This window comes from Aethina tumida, chromosome 5 (assembly GCF_024364675.1).
Source record: "Aethina tumida isolate Nest 87 chromosome 5, icAetTumi1.1, whole genome shotgun sequence".
In the NCBI taxonomy this organism is placed as follows: Eukaryota; Metazoa; Arthropoda; class Insecta; order Coleoptera; family Nitidulidae; genus Aethina; species Aethina tumida.
In genome coordinates this window covers 10,118,204-10,138,060 of record NC_065439.1, presented here as the reverse complement: position 1 = coordinate 10,138,060, position 19,857 = coordinate 10,118,204, and the positions used below count along the sequence as shown (strand labels likewise).

The window sequence follows — 19,857 nt, the reverse complement described above, 5'->3', positions numbered from 1 at the left end:
GGTGTCTATCAACAATATTAATTAACCCATTACAATAAAACAACACGCATTATTTAATTATTTAATTTATTGACTAGAGTATTGACTTACACAGAAATTTTTTCGCTTTCTTTAAGTTTAACCAGTCGTTCTGTCTCGGTCCAAATTTCGTCGCAATACTTTTGGTTGTAGACTTTCGGATGCAAAACAGGTATGGGAAAACACTCCTTGAAAAACTTTCCAGTCACATTCTCCAATTCATTTGAACATGCCAGGTGAATTGCCGTCTGTGCACCTGCTTGCGGTGACTAAAAACAGTCGGATTGAAATGATAGTGTAATAAAAATAAATAAAAGTACCTTTCCATAGAACCACGAGAGAAGTGCTAAAGCATATACGGATATCCTGAATCCTTGATCGTCCTTTGCTGAGTTGTAGATTTGTGAATTGACACCGCCGGGACAGAAAACGTTGGAGGTCACGCCCGTGCCCTTCAGTCTTTTCGCGAAGCCCATGCTGATCAGTATGTCTCCCAGTTTGGAGTTGGCATAAATCTCATTGTTGATTTTACCTTTCCTGATGTAATCGCTGTTGGGATTTAAGTTGTCTGTCGTCAGATTGGCTATGATCGACGCTAGGGAGGCTACGAAAATTATCCTACTCGGAGCAGACTTCTTTAGAAGTTCTGCAATCAAGGTTTATGATTTCGTTAAGTTTCGTTTTACGTTTTATGTGTTTTACCTGTAAGTAGACAAGTAAGCAGGAACGGTCCGAAATAGTTGACCTGCATGGTTCTCTGCAGGTCGTCTTCAGTCAGCACCATATTAGTGGCCGCGATTCCTGCATTGTTGATTAAAATGTCCAGTCTTTCCTCTTTTGCAATAATATCAGCTGCAAACTCTCTTACGGACTTGAACGAGGCCAAGTCCATGTATTTGTACTCTATGTTGGGATTGTGCGTCTCCGCGATCATCTTATTCTTTGCCTCAGTTCCATCCATCTTGTCGGCTATGATGATCCTGCAGCCGCGACTCGCCAATGACGTAGCGATCTGGTAACCAATCCCTATCCAACAGCTAATTTAATAAGGCACTAAACTTGAAATTGACTAATTTGTTTTTACCCGAGTTGCCTCCTGTGATGATGGCGGTTTTCCCACTGAGGCACACATTGCACCTGCACCAAATGCAGGTCAGAACGGAGAATATCTTGAACCCGATCAGCGCCAGCAGGACAGCAAGAGCGACCGAAGCGAACATTTTGCAAACACTTAACGTTCTCGTTAATTATATAGCGAACGAACGAATTTAACTTTGCGTAAATCGGCGATAAAAATTGCGATGGATAATAACACTGCAATGTGTGTTACGTTTAATTGAAGGACAGAGCAGGACTGTCTTTTGACTTGGCATCGGACGGTGTAGTTTTCTCATAAAAACCGATGTACGATTATTTTTTTAAGTCGTTACAACATCCGAAATTGTGGCATTTAACAATATAATTACGCACAATAAAGTTATACGGGTTGCATTAAATGGTTAATTGAATACGCATAATAGACGTATAATTAATCAATTTAGTAATTTTACACGTTGCAATTATTAAATGTGCGTTATAATTTATTTATGTTAAGTATTTTTGAATTGAATAATTACATGCATTTTAATATGACGTTATATTTAAATTATTTTATACAAAAACAAAATACAGTGTGTATTTTCAATTATTTTTATATCAGAATTTATATCTATATATTTTTTCTACTGGATTGTCCTATATATACAGTATTGGCAGAAAATTTAAAATTCAAATAAATTTTGTTCCGGTTCATAAAAATGTATATTGAAAATTAATTTCCCTTTACAAATTTAACAATTACATAGTTAAACAATAAAAAAATAAAGAGTTTAATTTTACTGATGATTATTTGTTTTGGGCTGACAAAAAATAGAGCAACTTATTCTATTTCAAGTTTTATTACTAGAAATAATTTGTAATTAGTATTTGAATTAATTTTGCACTAATATATGTAAAATTCCCGTTACTATCAATAACTTATTTTTATGAAAAGTAACAGATGGTCCATAATATTTGGATCCATATTTTGCCAGGACTATTACAGAATCGTGAATAAATCTTGCGGTACCACGTTGTTCCTCAATAATTCTTTATACATAAAACGATTCATGATAGCATGATTCAAAAGAAAGGACCCATTCAAAATCCCCAAGAGCAGCCCCATACCATTACCGTCCTATCGCCTTGTTTAACAGTGAGTGTGGTAAACTTTAGGTCAAACTTTTCATGAATAGGTCCCCTTACATATAAAATCCCATCACTGCTAACCATATTAAACTTGAATCATTTAAAGTCCAGTGTAAAAGGACCTGATAAACTCAACTCTGCCTCGTCTGTTCTTCTCTGATAGTATTGGTTTTTTAGTCTGACCTTCTGACATGAAGACTGCCTTGTAGTAATCTATTTCATACGGTTCTTGAAGAAACATTAATTCCAAGTTGTGTCTCAAATAGACCTTTTATTTTGCTGGAACTCAGAAAAGGATCTATTTTGGAGTAGGATAAAATTTGTTTATCCTGAAACCTATTTTTCTTGCTCACACATTACCAAATATTGAAAATTGTTGTAAAACATGCGTTAGAATCGAACGATATTGATTTAACTCTAATCGGATTGAAATAACGTTACAATCTGTGATTTTAATTCGGAAAGTAATTCCTTTCCACGAGATACTATATTAAGTCAGTTTACATTGGTGTATACTGTAAAACTAAAAATTATTGTGGATTTTGTAGAGATTAGCGCCATTTAGTAAAAAGTTGCTCTACTTTTTGCCAGTCGAATATTTAGTTTTTTGGTCTGTAGTTAACAGAATTATTTTTAATACAAGAAATATTAACCGATATGTTTGTATATAGTGTGTACATAATTGGTATAAATTATATTAGATTTGCATAAGGCGGTAGTAAATTATATATTTTTATTTCTTCCAATACTGTATATTGAATAAAAATATATAAAAATTATTTAAATTCCAAACTTTTTTGATAAATATATTATGTGTCAAAAGTATATTATTTTCTCTTATGCGTAAGCATAAACTTTTTTAATTTCATTATTCATTCATTTTCAGTATATTATTGTTAATTTACAACTTGTCCTCGTCTATTAAAAATAATTAAGCCTAAAACCACAAGATGAATACGACATTTACACATTAACTTGCAAATTTCACATAATTAACGCCAATTACGTTTCGTGAGTCACATGGTAAAAGTCTTCCAATTAATTAAATTTACAATAACATGCGTGTGCGCGATAATTATTTCCGTAAAAGTTATATTTGACCATCAAAATGCCACAAGTTCAATGTAATTTATCAATTCGCAGGAACGGACTCATTTTATTTATTGTATTTAATCTCATAATTTTAATTTAAATATAATTTTTTTCTCTAAATCAAATACATAAAACAGGTGGTCAATAAAATAGGAATGTGGTATAAAAATAGGGAAATAATTTGAAGTTCGTGATTACAAACCCGGTTAGAAACTCAACAAAGGAAGTAAGTTCCAACGAAATACAATCCCAGACCACAAATATAGTTAATTGTATCAACGATAATTCACGGTTGTTGCGATTAAGTCCCGAATAATCCATGTCCGTGCTGGTGGAACGATACGGCGTCAATTGTTAGTTCCATTTCGGAGTCGGGACGCAACATGGCCCCCCACAATAATTAACCGGGATCCCGTTTCCCGAACGAAGTTATGTCGTCGATAATTTTGCGGGTTGTGTCCGTGAATCGGAGGTCTGTGGATTTGTGGATGTGTGCACGCGGTTGAATCAGGTGAATTTCCTTCGATATCGATCTGTATTGATTCCATTTTTCAAAGCGGCAATGCTTCAGCTGTAAGTGCTTTGCGATCTGCTCCATAAATTACATTGAATTTATTTTAGCTAAAGACTATTTAATACATTACAATTTTTGAGTATGTTTGTGTACATTAAAATATTAGTTTTAAAAACATATATAAAATAAATGTTTAATTATCTCCTCTATTTTACATACAATAATATTAAAAACTCCAAAATTTATTAGAAATTAGAAAAATTTCATTTTTGGCCAAAGTTAAATTAAATTGTATGTAGATTTATGAATGACTTAGTAAGTTTTCTCTTATGGAAATGCCTGTACACCAATTACACTGAACTTAGAACTCTCTGTATATACTAAATGTAATTAATATTATTATTAATATCAATAAGTAATGCAACTAATTATATAAACATTTATACTTAATCCATTTAAATTCGTGTCAGCAGGATATACAAATCGATTTCCTTGTGTAATCCCCAATACCATTTGAATAATGTGACTCGCAACGGTTAAACTTTCTTTTATCGTCGCCAATTTTCCGAGCTTTCCATAATTAATTCGCGTAGATTTTATCGGCATTTTCCCTGTGTTTGTATGTGTATGTGTGTTTCATTAAGTCGACCAGGTTCTACGGGAGAGAACGGAACAGAGTGTTTGTTCATGCTCGCCAAACTAAATTACCATCAAAGAGTCCGTTCTACCTATTCGTCTGAGCATAATTACTAATATTGATTTAACGACGACATCACACACTTACACACACGCTCCGCACAACCACTCAGACGTCTGCAACGAGAATTTACACAATTTTTTCGCTGTTCTTTCTTGCCTACCTTCAATGCACCACGGATAAAAAGCCTGTTTGTGCATACGAGTATCCAATTTTTAATTATTTCCTCTCGCAAAAGTAATTATATTGATGATACACATTTTTGGTTCAATGCCACGTCAGAATTAATTAACGACGAGATCAATGGCAAAAACAGCGCTTTGTCCACACTCGACGTCTCGGCCACAGAAAAGAAAATGAGAAAAAAAAGGAAAAACCCATTAGTTTAATGCCCATATAAAAGCGTCCAGAATTAATTCCCGACGACTAAAAGTGGCCCTCAAGTCGAAAAATGAACGAGATCAATCCTCAGCATAAAAATCCTCTTTTTCGTATTGGAAGGTAAAAGTCAGATCGGGTAGGAAATTTGCCTGAAACCAAAACAAAAAATTTATTAAAAGTTGTCTTTTTGCATTCGTTCTGTATTGTTGTCACGCAAACAGTTTTCGTCGATTCATTTAACGTTGGAATTCGGCCACAATGGAGGAGCATTATTGGTGAAATTTTACACCGCAATTTTATTTTGTCCGTTCGATAAATCTGAGGAATTTTAAAATCGAATACTTCAAACAAAAAGCATCGAAATATGATTTTGGCAAAACTGGAATTAATGAAACTTTTGCAGATTTAACATTAATAATTGAATGAACAGGTGATTAAAAACACAGATGTGTAATTGAAATTTAATTAAATGTTACTTGAGGAAAATAGATAATTTAGTTCTATGATAAAATATTATAATCGATAATTTTTGCGGCGACATCAATTGTTAATTTATAAATACGTATGTTTTTGATAACAGTTTAAAGGAAGTTAAACAAAAATGATAAAAGGATGTTGACCCAAAAGTTTTATAGGTGTTATCTTATTATTTTAACTCTATTCTAATTGTTTAATACTTGATACTTATAATATTCAATTTGCAATCAATAAATTGAACAATAAATTCTACAACAAATTAGTGAAATAATAAATAGATGTACAGTATTGGCAGAAAACAGAGCAACTTGCTATTGCCCTATATATGCAAATCTAATATAATTTATACTAATTATGAACACACTGTATACAAATATATTGGTGAATATTTATTGTATTAAAAATAATTTTGCCAACTATAAATTAAGAAACTAAATATTCGGCTGGCAAATAGTAGAATAACTTTTTTTACTAAAGTCACTAATCTCTACATAATCGACAATAATTTTTAGATTTACAGTATATACCAAAGTAAACTGAGTTAATATAATGCCTCGTGGAAAGAAATTATCTTCATAATTAAAATTGGATTGTATCGTTCTTTCAATCCGATGATTGTTTTACAACAATTTTCAATATTTGGTGAAGTGGAAGGATAAAATAAAATTGGAAGATCAATAAAAAACCAATAGGTTTCAGGATAAACAAATTTTATACTACTTCAAAAAAGATCATTTCCTGAGGTCCAGCAGAATAAAAAATCTACTTGGGACACAACTCGAAATTAATGTTTTTCTAAGAATTATATGAGATAGATTACTATAAGGGAGTCTTCATGCGAGAAGGCCAGCCAAAAAAACCATTACTGCCAGAGAGGAACAGGCGAACCAAAGTTGAGTTTTCCAGGTTCCTTTTACAGTGGACTTTAAATGATTGGTTTAATATGGTTAGCAGTGATGGGATTTTATATGTAAAGCGATCTATTCATGAAATGTTTACCATAATTACTGTTAAACATGGGGCTCCTTTTCGAGATTTGGAATGGGTCCTCTCCTTTGAATAAATAAATATTGAGGAATAACATGGTATCGTATTCAGATAAAAATATGCCACTAAAACACACTTCAAAATATTTGAAGTAGTGGCTTTTGAGGAAAAAAAAATAATGTCAATTTCCCGATCTAAACTCCACTAAAAACTTTTGGGAGATAGTGAACAAAAAAATAAGACACAAAAAGTATAATAATCAGCAAGATTTATTCACGGTTCTGTAGAAGGTCTGGCAAAATATGTATCCAAATATTATTGATCATCTGTTTCTTTCCATGAAAAAAAGGAGTTTGGAAGTTATTCATAATAATGAGAATTTAGCAATATTATATTAGTGAAGAATTAATTAAAATGCTAATTGCAAATTATTTGTAGCAATAAAACTACGAAGTTACTCTACGTTTTGCCAGCCCAAAACAAATAATCACCAGTAAAATTAAAATTACAATTAAAATTTTATTATTTAACTATATAATTGTTAAATTGATGATGTGTATAATTAAAATTGTGTAATAAATATCTGCAAAATAAACTGTTAAATATAATAAAATCTTATTTTTTATAAGAGTAAAAGTAAAAATGTTGTTTAATTAAGGTTTTATCAGATTATAATTTAAAGATTAAAGTTACAAAAATCGATCGTTTTCATAAGTAATTATCGCATTTCGAACGAAATTATTTTTGACTAAAGTTTAATTCGTTCTAGACAAATTCCAGCAAAGTTTGGCTCGGAAAATGTACGAATTAAAGACGACTAAAGCGGAACGTTTGAAACACTAATTACATTACGTAGAGTCATGTAGACACTTCTCCTCTCGTTACTTTCGATTCTGATCTGGTTTCCGTAACGAGAAAAACAACGGATCCGAATAAATTACCATCACTGTCTAAATTTGGAATGATTTTATTACGGTGTAGAGTATGTTTGATGAGAAAATAAACGAAAAATTCTTTAATAAACGTTAAATTGTTTAGAATGTTTCTCTAAATTTGTTTGAAATTAACACCCGTTACCAGTTTGTTTGTATTCAAGTCTGCGCCGTCTTGAATTAATAACGTAGCTGCACTCGAAACCAGACGTGGTCTAATCTTATAGTAGTCTATTCCCAGGCGAAATAACACACCCTCTTATTGTATGTGTGGGTTGTTTCTGGTTGACTCCGCTCTTAACAGAATATTCCCAACAGAATATTTTTTCGTTAAGTATTAATAAAACGGTGGAATTGCTGAACAGTTTTAAATCTCTAATAACATAAAACGATTCCTTAAATCCGAAATCTGAATGCCGACGGCCGTTTAGATTTTTACCCACAAACTTTTTTTCGGTTTTTCGGTGATAAAACCGACGAAACGTAAACAAAGTGATCGCATGCAAATCAGATGGTAATTGTACTTTTAGTGTGCAAAGCACAAACAGTGCTTTAATTGAACAAATTTCACCTTTTCTTTATTCACATTAAATGTTCCGAACAAACAAACATTTTATTGTACCTTTTTTAACAGTTAAAAGTACATTATTTGGATTAACAAAAACGTCGATACGCAAAATCAAATCCCACTCTTACATTTTTAAATTTGTATGTAGCTCAGAATGTATTACCCAAAGGGAAAACTGGTACGTTATTTATTCACATCCCCCGAAATGAACGGCGGCAACTCCAAATAATCGTTGCAAATATGAGAAATAAAGAATTTCGATATTAAATGTGAAACGACGTCTGTCTGTTTGAAACTAAAACGCAAATGTACGAGACAATAATGTTTCAACGTTAATATTTATGCTTTATGAATTTGTTAATGAAAGCAATCTTAATAAACGTGCTCCAACTTCAACATACCTTTCGAACAAATAGAAGAGAAGAACACTTCCGAAAGTTGAGGTTAGTGGATTTTCGAGTTTACCCACTTCATATAACAGAGAAGTTTTTCTGGGTCACCTGTGACGGGTTGTGAAAGGACAAAGAAAATCATCTGAATGATTAGGTTTAAGCCGATACAATGTGGAAGCCTTTATTAGACTGGGGAACAGTAAGGAAACGGCTTGTTGTTGAACGCGAAGCCACTTAATCCTTTCGAATCGTCTTTCCTTTTGTCAGCGTTTCGGACGGTCTTACTTACCGACCGATTGTCAGTTGGTTTGTCGGTTCACTCCGGATCTTTCTTATTTTACTGGAATTATTAATTAATTCGGCTTATTTTCCTAGGATAACAATAGTTTCTTGTCTATAACTAACTTTGGTTGTCAGTGCTTGGTATCAATATAATATTTTTTACTGTTGAAAAATGGATGATTTATTGCAGATTCTATATTAGAATATATCCATTTTTGTTTATTTATACGAAACAAAAGTAGTAGTAATTGTGATGGTTTCGTGATTTCCTCTAAATTATTGAAACGTCAAACTTTAGACATTGTCTCTTTTCCATTTTATAGTCCAGTCATCGTTAGTCAAAATTAGGTGAATATCTTGGAAATCGAGATACATAGCTATAAACTCGTATACACTTATATTTTGGCATCCCAAAACTTATTTCAAAATTGGCCGCAACTTAAAAAATCAGATGTCAAAAGTCACAAAAACCGATTTTTTGCACATTTTTTGCTACTTATATTTCAGAGAGAATTAAATTCTCTACAACTTTTGTTTTAAACACTTTCTCATACGTCGAACCGTTGTCGAAATAGAGAGCAGAAAACGCGCGACTACAGTGTCATTTGAGGTGAACTGGTAGTCTCCATCGAAAATACGTAGTGAACGGATACAAAAATGCACAACCAAACCAAGTGCGAAAGAATTGGCAGCCATATCACATGTATCTCTTCAAGTTCAACCAGTCGTATCTGAATACAGTAAAGTTGAAGTCGAAAATTTACATCCTGATGAAGCATTTACAAAAAAAACAAAATTAACGGAGTTAATTTTTTGTGGAGAGATATTGCATCGTTGCCAGGATGGAATAATTATCTTGAAATGGCAAGAACATTTCAACATTTCAAATAATGTTTCTTCCTTTTATTGATAATTCTGCCAGTCACATAGACACTATTTACACAAACAACTTCACATTGTGCTCTCGATATTGCTAGGTCACATGGACAAGAAACGTGTGAGATTACTTTTGATCAAACCCTCTACTCTAAAGCACATGAAATGGTAGCTGCATCAGATGCTATTTCACCATTAGGAGGATTTCATATGCTGATGTTTTTTCTTGGAAGCATATGGTACATAATGGACAGAAGTGGACTCAAGAGGGAAGCTCTTGGTGAAATTCATGCAAAGAATTCTGTTGCCAAATTGCTCAGTGGTAACGCTTACTCGAGAAGCATCAGAGGCCATACATTATTACGACTTGCATTATCAATTATAACTTTTAAAGATATGAAGATTGAAGATGGTACTTTGGATCAGTTAATACAGCAAATAACTTCTCGATATGTTTCCTGTGAAATCATAGAAAGGTGTATAGGTAGTTCGACCATATTTCACGCGACATTTCTGAACAAACTGGAATCAAAAGCTCGATGTCCAACAGCACAGTTATGGGTGCGATATTTCGAAATGGTGTCAATAGTACTTGATTTTGTTCGCGCTGAAAGATGGGAAAAACTATGAATGAAACTTTTGAGAACTTTTCTGGTACATGGACATATATGGTAATTGAACAAAGTCTTATGAAATCAATAAAAACAAAAGGAGGAGTATCTCGTGGTCGAAGTATAAAAGAAAGTGTTTTGTGTAAATGGGTCTATGCTGTGCTTGTTACAAATACTATATCTGAGAAAATGGAAATTAAAAATAGATAAGTAAGCAAAAAAATGATTGAATATAATGTAATAGTTAATAAGAAATGGTAATTATATATTTAGCAATAATTTATAAACTTTATACTACGTATTTTCGATCGGGACTACCAGTTGATCTCAAATGATACTGTTGCCGCGGGCTCTCGACAACAGTTTCGACGTGTGAAAAAATGAGAATTTAATTCTCTGCATTATCGATAAGAAATATAAGTAACGTGAAATCCATAATAAACGAGATACTTACAAAAAATGTGCAAAAAATCGATTTTTGCGACTTTTGATCTCTGACTTTATAACTTGCGGCCTTCCGATCATGTGATAATTTTGAGTCAAACATTTGGAAATAAATAGTCTCCTTTACCAAATTTCATCGCGTTTCATTAATATATAGCACATTCCTGAACACTTAAACTTTTTTCATACAAACATTAGCATACATATGGCCAAAGTATTTTACGATTCATAGGGAAAAACTGAGGAAACTTTAAAGTTCGGGGACTAATTCAAACGACCACGTGAAGCATTAAATGCGGGTTGGTAAATTCGAAAGATTTTCATTCCTTTATTTATTGTTCGCGACAACACATGCCTCGAGTTCGAAACTCAAGCACAAAAGCAGTTTCGGAATATTCCCAGGTTTTCGGAGTTAATTGTTTATGTATAGGATGCTATGAAAGGAATATTTCACGTCGTTTTTTTTGTGAAAAATATACAGCGATTCTTCTGGGGATTCTTTGAAAAATTTTCAATCAAGTATATTTTGTTATTTGACTCATATATTCTTAATATTAAGTTAAGCAATTTATTTATATGTTTAAATAAAAAACGTTTTAATTTGCAATTTAATTTTAATATTCTAGAAGCATTAAATCTCTTCCAAAATTGTGACAATTTCATTATTGCTTAATTAATCGATTACATCAGATAAGCATCCCGTTTGTATGAAAGCCGTCGACGTTATTAAATTAAACACATCAAGCGGCGTCATAATATCGGATGGTTGCCTCCCCCGCTCCCCTAAAAGCGGCCCAGGAAAATTGAAATTTATTTGTCGTGCGATATTCGCCCCATTTTTCAATCGACGCCTTATTGCGCTGTCAACTTTACGACTGAATGTATAATATGCCATTTTCGTCTCCCTGCGGACACATATTTCGTCCTTATCAATTTTCAAATGTGTACTTTTTATTAATCTTAAACCGCCAACGGAGAAGTAATCAGCATTAATTTGATGGTGTAATTAGAATTGCCGGCATCGCTGAAGGATAAATAGTTTTTAATAACTTTTCCCTCCGTCCCGTTATTTTATAACCGATATTAACGACATCCATAATACGATTTGGCCCACAATTTATATTACCAAGACGAAACAGCATCAACTCGAGGAAACACAATTCGACCTCCATCAAAACCCACCGGAAAGCCGTCTTAATGACCTTTCTGGAGGGCGGCGCTACCCGCAGGACTTGTAAATCGAACTTTTCGTCTGCGAGATACAAAAGGTTTCTAACTCCCGTTGATTTATGCGTGCGTCGGAAAACGGAATTATACTGTGGAAAATCATGCACTGAAACAGAACTTTACGCGTTTTGACGTAGATAACCCTCATAGATTTTACGGGGAGAGAAAAAAAAATATAGAGAACGAATAAGAACCGACAAACACCAGACTTTATCATTTTCTTTCTTTCCCCTCACTGATTTAAAGATGGTTTATGTAAAAGTTGCGTTCTGTTTAATTATTATAGATTTACTTGTTAATTAATTAATATCCGTTTAATTATTAAAGTAACAATAAAAAAAAACGGTTTTCATCGCGCAATTTTGGTCCAAGGTAATTATTTCCGGTTCGGTATATGAGCGTTATACGTTGACAATTTCCATACACACATTTTCACAATTTCCACATTTAAACCGTCAACAGAAAACATGAAAGAGACCTAACGTAATTCAACCGTTTTAATATCGAAATATGAAAACACGAAACGTGCAAATTAAAAATATGTTACTTTTGCCGGCACCAAAGACACTAACGATGCAATTTAAATGCAGCAATGGCAAATAAGAAGTAAAAACGCCGCGGGGAGGATTAAAGTAATCACACCTTCAAAGTAAATGTTATGTAAACTTTTTAACGCTTTTCTCTGCAATTTCTCTGCACACTCCTTGAAAAATTTGAGGTATTTATAATTGCGGACCATTAATAAACATAAATATTATGAAGTCTACCTTAAATTATATCAACTTATTTGCTCTTATTAATTTATTAGAAAAGTTTAGTTAAGTGAATAACACTTGCAGATTCAGTTCTAGAATAGAATACAATACAAAGATTTCCATTCTCATTCATTTTATTTTCTTCCCAAAAATACTAGTTTTTTATACTAGAAAGTTTGATCGATAAGAAAGTAAGAATTAATACTAATAATCTTAGAATTTTTATTATGGCTAAAAGATTAAGAATTATAGTACATTAAAACTGTATGAGTTCTTTAATTTTTTAATATTTGTACCATCATCATAATAAGTTTTAGTCGAGTCAAAATAAACTAAATAAATTAACCTGCAGTAATAACACGAGCGGACAATTTTCCATCCGCTTCTTATTTTAAAGGACATCAATTTCACTGTGGCTTTGAAGCTTATGCTAATGCCATGTCTGGGCGCAATTTCAACGACTTGATAGCTTTGCCGGCTACGTTAACAAAGCTGTCCCTTTTTAAAATTACCAAGAACCACGAGAACTCCGCTCATGCATCCTTACTGCTGTTTTATCATCTTGTTTTGATGTAACGATACATTGTTTTTTTTGTAGAGGAAAAAGCGCAACAGCATGAAAAGAAGTGATATTGTAAATATGATTCGTTTTAATAATGACAGTAATAATAAAAGGTAAAAAGCTCTTTTCCGTATACAAAAGAGTCAACCGTCTGGATGTAAGTAAGGCATGACCTCATTCAATTTCATACATTAGGCTAATGCACAATTCTTGTCTAGTTTGCAATATTTAACTTTTCACACAGACAAAACGGACACATTCTGATTTCTTTTACCTTTTCAACTATCAGATCATGTGCACGAAATGACGACCAGATAAATATTATATTATTTTTTTTAGTGTTGCATTTCATGGTTCTAATATGGAAACGCCCCGACCCCAATTTAATCCAGAGTGTTCTGATGTTCGTAGGCCGCGCAACATTTCCACACATATTTCATTGTCAGCGGCATCTGCCAGTTATTTATCCGCAATAACCCACTTGTGGGTCTATATATCGCAAATAACTTATATTAAATCCAATTCGGGCTTGTTTTTTAGGCCCCAAAGGGATGGTTTGTGTGGAGGTCAAAATTTGATTGACCGTACAAGTTGGCCAACTAATAATTAACATTACAGGTGTGTTATCCACCGAAACACGGAGTTAATTCGATGCAAATATAATCTGTTATTCGACAATCCGTAATACAAACATAGACGGGTCCTTTAAGTTATCGGGGCTCTCCAGCTTCTAGGGGATAAGTGCGTTTATGAATGTGTGACATGAATATTTATGCCAGAAATCTGTTTTCGCTTCAGAACAAAGCCATTATTATCTGGCTTCTCGTTCAGCATCCTCACTCACATAATTGATGAGATCTTAATTATCAATTCATATTTGATACCAAGGAACAACCGCGAGTCAATTGTCATATAAATATCAGTTAAGGTCGTAAAAAATAAAGAATAAAATCTGGATCCAATCATGAACCATCAGAAACAACGACAGGCAATCAACTTGCTGGATGCGCAGCAAATGATCCCTAAAGCCGTCAGATAAATCCGTTTGAAAGAAAAAAATCGCTTTAAGGGTGCAGCAGTTCAGACCGAATCGAACTGATAAATACCACACGTCTGTTTGCCACAGTGATAATTAAAACGCACACGCACATCGAACAATGGAAACGCCATGATTAGTGGTAAACTGTCCATGAACACGCCACACATTCCTTTTATCTGAACTGTGATATTGCCGATGATGATCATGTGAACTGTAACTAGTTGTCAAGTTTGTAGGCAAAAAATTTCGACGTTAAGTTAAATAAAAAGCTTGTTAACTGAAATTGAGCCGATCGCAACGAAGTTTAAAGTAGTTTGGATGCCACTCATTGTTAACATGTGCATCAATTCAAAAAATAAACACAACTGGATTTCCTAAAAGTAAACAAGCCGGTTTTAATTAGTATGAATAATGGGATTGTTCAGAAGTGCGCCTGCATTTCAGAAGACATCAAACTGGATGCTGGGAGAAACGATAACCGAGTGTTTTCCTTACACCGAAACTTTATCATCAGCATCTGCTTTTGAAGCTTCGTTTAACCGACACCCAAATTTGCTAGAGTGGTAATTAAAACTTCTTTATTTCGACAACGAAAGCCACAATTCCTGTTGTTTTTGACTTCATCTTTGTCTCTCCACTAATTCAATAACATAAGCAAAATTGTGCTCAAAACTGTTAATGACATAATTTTTAACGACTTTAATTGTAAATTAGGGTGAACCAAACAGAACCTAATTACTTAACACACTCATTAAGTAACAAGTGCATTATTACACCAGCTCAAAACAGACAATAATTAACCATAAATGCGTATAATTGCTGTTCCGTCAATCTAAACTTGATTGCAGCTAAGCAATAACTTAATTATTAAAACGTGCTGATGAACTAGATTATAATTATCAGCACGTGTGCGAGGTTTTTAAGCTTTACAAGGAGCAACGTTTATTAAATTAAAGTAATAAGTTGTCAGGTGTCTGCGTTGAATAGATAATGCTCCTGCGGCTTGAAAGATTTAATTAACCTTTCAGAAGAAAAAGCTATTTAGTTAAGTTTTGCATCGTGTAAAACAACCGCAATATTATCGCTTGAAATTGTCTTTGATGGAAGAAAAACCGTCGATCAAATTCAAAATGGGATTTTTAAAAGTAATAAAACAGAACTTGTGAGTAAATAAACGTCGGATTCATCTATTCGAACGGATCGTTTCGAGGTAAATAAACCCGGGGTACTCGAAATGTCCTTCCGCTAAATATTTTTAATTTTAATAAAACTGTCGGAAATTTCGTTGCGAATGCATCGCGACTGGAAATCTTATTATACGACCGCAATAATGGATTACATTGGTTAATGGACGGAAAAATCATTTGTAAATAAAAAAAATATTGGACCAATAGTCTGAATGCTGTATTAAACTACAACTATATTAAATTACAACTCCAAATATATTTTTATCTTTTTCCGAATATGTCAAATAATCCAGTTAACTTTATTTTATTTTTATACTATACATCAAAAAGTCCAAAATAATAAACGATAACAGGCAATGTTTACTATCAAATCATTCGCCTATGTTTATAAACCACCTCCACAATAACGGCTCACCACCCCCGAAAACTTTTTGCCAACAAAGATCGGACTAATTCGCACAAAAAGGACCTTATTTACGACCGTGGGCGCATCAACAAGTTATATATACTTAAACTGTGAAACGTAGAAACGAAGACGGACCGAAAGTGGCACACGCATTGAGCGCGTAACAAGGTCCTGAGTAATTTATCAAGTTCACGGCGACGAAGTGCGCCCCGGGGCGTTATATAAAGTCCACTCGGACTGGAACATCTGTTGGTTATAACCCGAAAGGATCACCGACTCGGTTTTAACTCCCGACGTTCTTAACGACTGATTCACTTCGTTCTTTTGGGGTTAATTATTTGCTTAGAGGGTCGTAATTGTCGTAATGTGTGTTTGGTTTTTTTGTCGACGTGCTCTGATTTTGCTTTTAAGGTTATGTTTGCGTATAAACGGGTGTGCTACGAAAAGGGCGTGTCTGATTGTTCTAATTACAACTTTAAAAGACTCTGTGAATAATATAAATATTTCTGACAATCAATCTGTGTAATACACTTTTCTCTAGGAAAAGTAGACTTGTAAATTGATTAATTTATTCATTTCTCAATTAAAAGTCATATTGAAAATTGGTGTTTGAGAATATACTGGTCTATAAAAACAATATTTATTACAGAAAAATATTAAAATACCAAAAGGTTTCCTACATAATGAATATACTGGGTTTGATTCTCTTTTGCCTTTGAAGTAACAGCAATAGTATTACCCTTAAAAAATTTGTCTGCCTTAGTAAATAGTATATTTTCGAAACTCGGCTGCGAAAGAAGAAGTTCAAAGTTGACGAATTTTTAAGTTAGTAAAGATGGAAACAAATTACAAAAATTGTAAAATAATTACAAAAATACTTTTTGTTGATATTTATAAAAAACAAATCATAAATTGATGTGATTGAATCATACGACGTGAATAAGTAATGATTTAAAGTCTGTTAATGTTCACTTCACAGAATCGCTTATAGATTCTAAAGAATCAAGTGAACCATGCAATTTGTACTTAGATAATAGTTAAAACATGATTTTATAATGTCAGTAAATTCGGTTAGTTAAATTCTCTGCTCATATAACACGTAATAAAATTAAATTTGAACAAAGATTGATGATGATGAGACAATCACGGATTAAAACGTTGAAATTACGACACGGCGGATTATAAACGCGCTACTTTCAATAATCCGTCCGGTATTCTCATGCAAAGTGAATGAAGAATAATAAAAATCTAATCTTTAACGTTACCCCGTTTTATCATCCTCTCATAAAAATGGCAAAAGGGCATCTCCTTAAAGCAAGCCTTTTTAATTGCGTCCTCTCTAAGTTATAAACCTAAAGCAGGAAACTTTGATAGTTTCTTGGTTTTTCCGATCCATTTAGTTGTTGAGTTTCGGACAAGGGTGCAAGTTTCTAAAAGATCTCAGACCCTCAGGTCAATTATAATTAATTAACGCTTTCCCTCTCGATGTCGAATATTTAATTCGCTCCCTGAACAATGATAATGCGAAAAGTTTTTGTAAGTTTTTGTTTTTGTTCGAAGTGTTTCGGCTCGTAACGACTTTTCGTTTTGAGTGAAATAATGAATCTTTTGTTTTTACAAACGCTTACTCAAAAAAATATAAGTTTTTACATTTTAACGTATTTAAATGTAAATGGGTGCCTTTTTTCAATTTTAACAATACATCATTTATCACTGTATCAACTAATTGTGTTGATTTTTTTTATGTGATGAAAAAATGCATTACAGACGCCTGATATCATGTCATGAGGAAGTACGATCTATCCATTCCTCATAAACATGATGCATCTATGCACGTTTCATGACTATTATCGTATTAAATGCTATTATTCGAATCACTTATTCAACTATTAAACTCCAGTTTCTTATAGATACCGATGGTAATCTTATCTGAGATAAATGTAACATAATATGAATTTAACCGATTAATTTTAATGATAATCAATCTGAAACCCTAATTATTATAAAATACTAACGGAAATTATCTATTACAAATATGAATTTAACATAATTAAATATTTTTAAAACCTTACTGACTTACTTTACACTATAGTAGGATGTAATAGGACATAAATTTAAGTCGTACTTAAATGTAACAAATTAATTTAAATTCTTAAAAAATTGAATTTCGTTGAGCAAAGCACCAAACTCATTAAAATATTCCTTTGACAAAACGACGCATGCTTCTTGATATAATTTAACTTTCCTTTGATGACTAGTGTTCCTCTGTAATAAATTGAGAGATCTTCGAAATAGATGAACAATAAGGCAATATTTGCCGTATGGTAGTATAAGAACAATAAAACGTAATAAATATTTGGAACTGTCACCAACTTGACCAAGTTTGATATGATATTGGAGACTCAAATAAGAATAATGGGTATCAACAAACAGATATGCATGCTTATGGTTTAGAATGTTTTTTCCATAATATTAACACTTGAACCCCCGGCGCATTTGCCATGTTTACAAACAACGCTACCAAAAACTGAATTATAGGATAACATGTTTACTGAACAAATTATGTCAAAATTATTAACTATAGAATATTTTTAAAACCCGATATGGAAGTTTATTTTTTTTATTTTCTTAATAAAGCTCAAAATTTATTATTTTTAGTAGCATTTCTATGTAGTCAAAATATGAGTTTTAACTAACTGTAAAGTTAATAATTTTCTACAATTTTATTTTTAACTGATATACATGATTTAATAGTCAAAATTTATTTTATTTTTTTTATAGTTATTTCTATAATTACGATCATGTTTCACAGCTGTAAAATTTTAAGTGAAAAATAAAATTATAATTACTCTGTTTGAATAAAATTTTTATGCCCAAAACTAATAATTGAAATAGAACAAATTATACTACTTTTTAAATATTCGCATTCGCCGTTTTTGTAACTCCAAAAGTTAATTCAAGGCGTTGAAGATTAAACCGTTATTTATAACCATTAAATATTGATAATTATTAATTATTACAGTCGACATATCTACATTATTTAAATTTGGAACACGTCACTTTTACAAACTTAACCTTCATGCGTAAATATTTCTATATTTGTTAATAAGTGATAAATCACAGTGTGTTCCAAATTTTAAAAAAGATCCTGTGCAAGTGAACGCTATAAAATTTAGTGTAAATAGAAAACACCCCTGCAGACATTCAGCTCTACGAACAATTTTCGATGAGATCAAAGCGATTTTATAAATATGACCTATGTTTATCGGGTTATAAGACAGTGAAGCTCGCAAACTAGGAAACACTCGAACGGTGAAATTTTCTGCTCGCCTGATTTCCTGTTGAAATATTTACGACAGCGTAAAATATACAAATACGGGTTGACGACTAGATTTACTAGACAAATACAAATTAACAGAGAACGGAACCGAATCATTGAAAATAGTAGCGGTTTCGTCGGTTTTAGATTCATTACGTTAATGATATTTGTTGCATTGATGGATTTATTACTTTGCCGGATGAAATATTATTCGAAACCGGCCATTCGTGGATGGTGATTGAGAAAAATGCGACTGAAATAACAGTTGGGAATTAATTTATTTAAAACAATCGATGTTTATTTAAAATCTAATCGGCTAATTGGATTTTGTTGTTTCAGATAATTAACAATGACACGTTCATGGAAACTGAGATACTGGAAGAGCAGGATACCGTCACCATAATGTCAATTTTGGTAGTAGGTAAGGATTGGAAGCACCTTTTTCACGATATTTTATAAATGAATGTATCCATAAATTATTTTAATGTTTTATGCTTTTGTAAATAACCAAAATTTCCTAATGAAAAATGTTGATTTATTAGGCGCATCCACCATTTCAATGCGAGCTTAATTAACCGTGCCGTAAATTATTTACTGATAGAGATTTTTGAAATTATAAACAGCGGTCAATTTACATTTTACTATAATTACATACAATATCAATTAAATCATTACGAATTTAAATATCGGTATTCCATGAAGCACCAACCACTATATATAAAATTTCATTCAATTCGAGGCATATCAAATGCAAAAGCTTGAAAATCACACAAACATTATTATTATTTTAGAATGCAAATAAGACGTAAATATTATTCCTTTTTTATTGCAAAAAAGTTTACGTTATAAAGTTTATGTCCCAGTC

The 19,857-nt window shown here is 32.5% G+C and overlaps 2 protein-coding genes across 2 annotated transcripts in view; one reads left to right on the top strand and one right to left on the bottom strand.

Annotated features, from left to right (window-relative positions):
* Nucleotides 1-19,857, top strand: part of LOC109603645 (dopamine receptor 1) — an 80,277-nt gene that overhangs the window by 47,460 nt on the left and 12,960 nt on the right. Inside the window, exon 3 of the mRNA XM_049967726.1 lies at nt 19,332-19,413. Within this exon, the coding sequence (XP_049823683.1) occupies nt 19,332-19,413 (82 nt within the window). The remainder of the gene's footprint in view (nt 1-19,331; nt 19,414-19,857) is intronic.
* Nucleotides 50-1,368, bottom strand: LOC109603650 (retinol dehydrogenase 13). The gene is made up of 4 exons (XM_020020145.2): nt 1,103-1,368; nt 721-1,044; nt 339-664; nt 50-287 (listed from the first exon to the last, which is right to left on the bottom strand). The coding sequence occupies exons 1-4, from the start codon at nt 1,236-1,238 to the stop codon at nt 87-89; spliced, it is 987 nt and encodes a 328-aa protein (XP_019875704.2). The 5' UTR covers nt 1,239-1,368; the 3' UTR covers nt 50-86.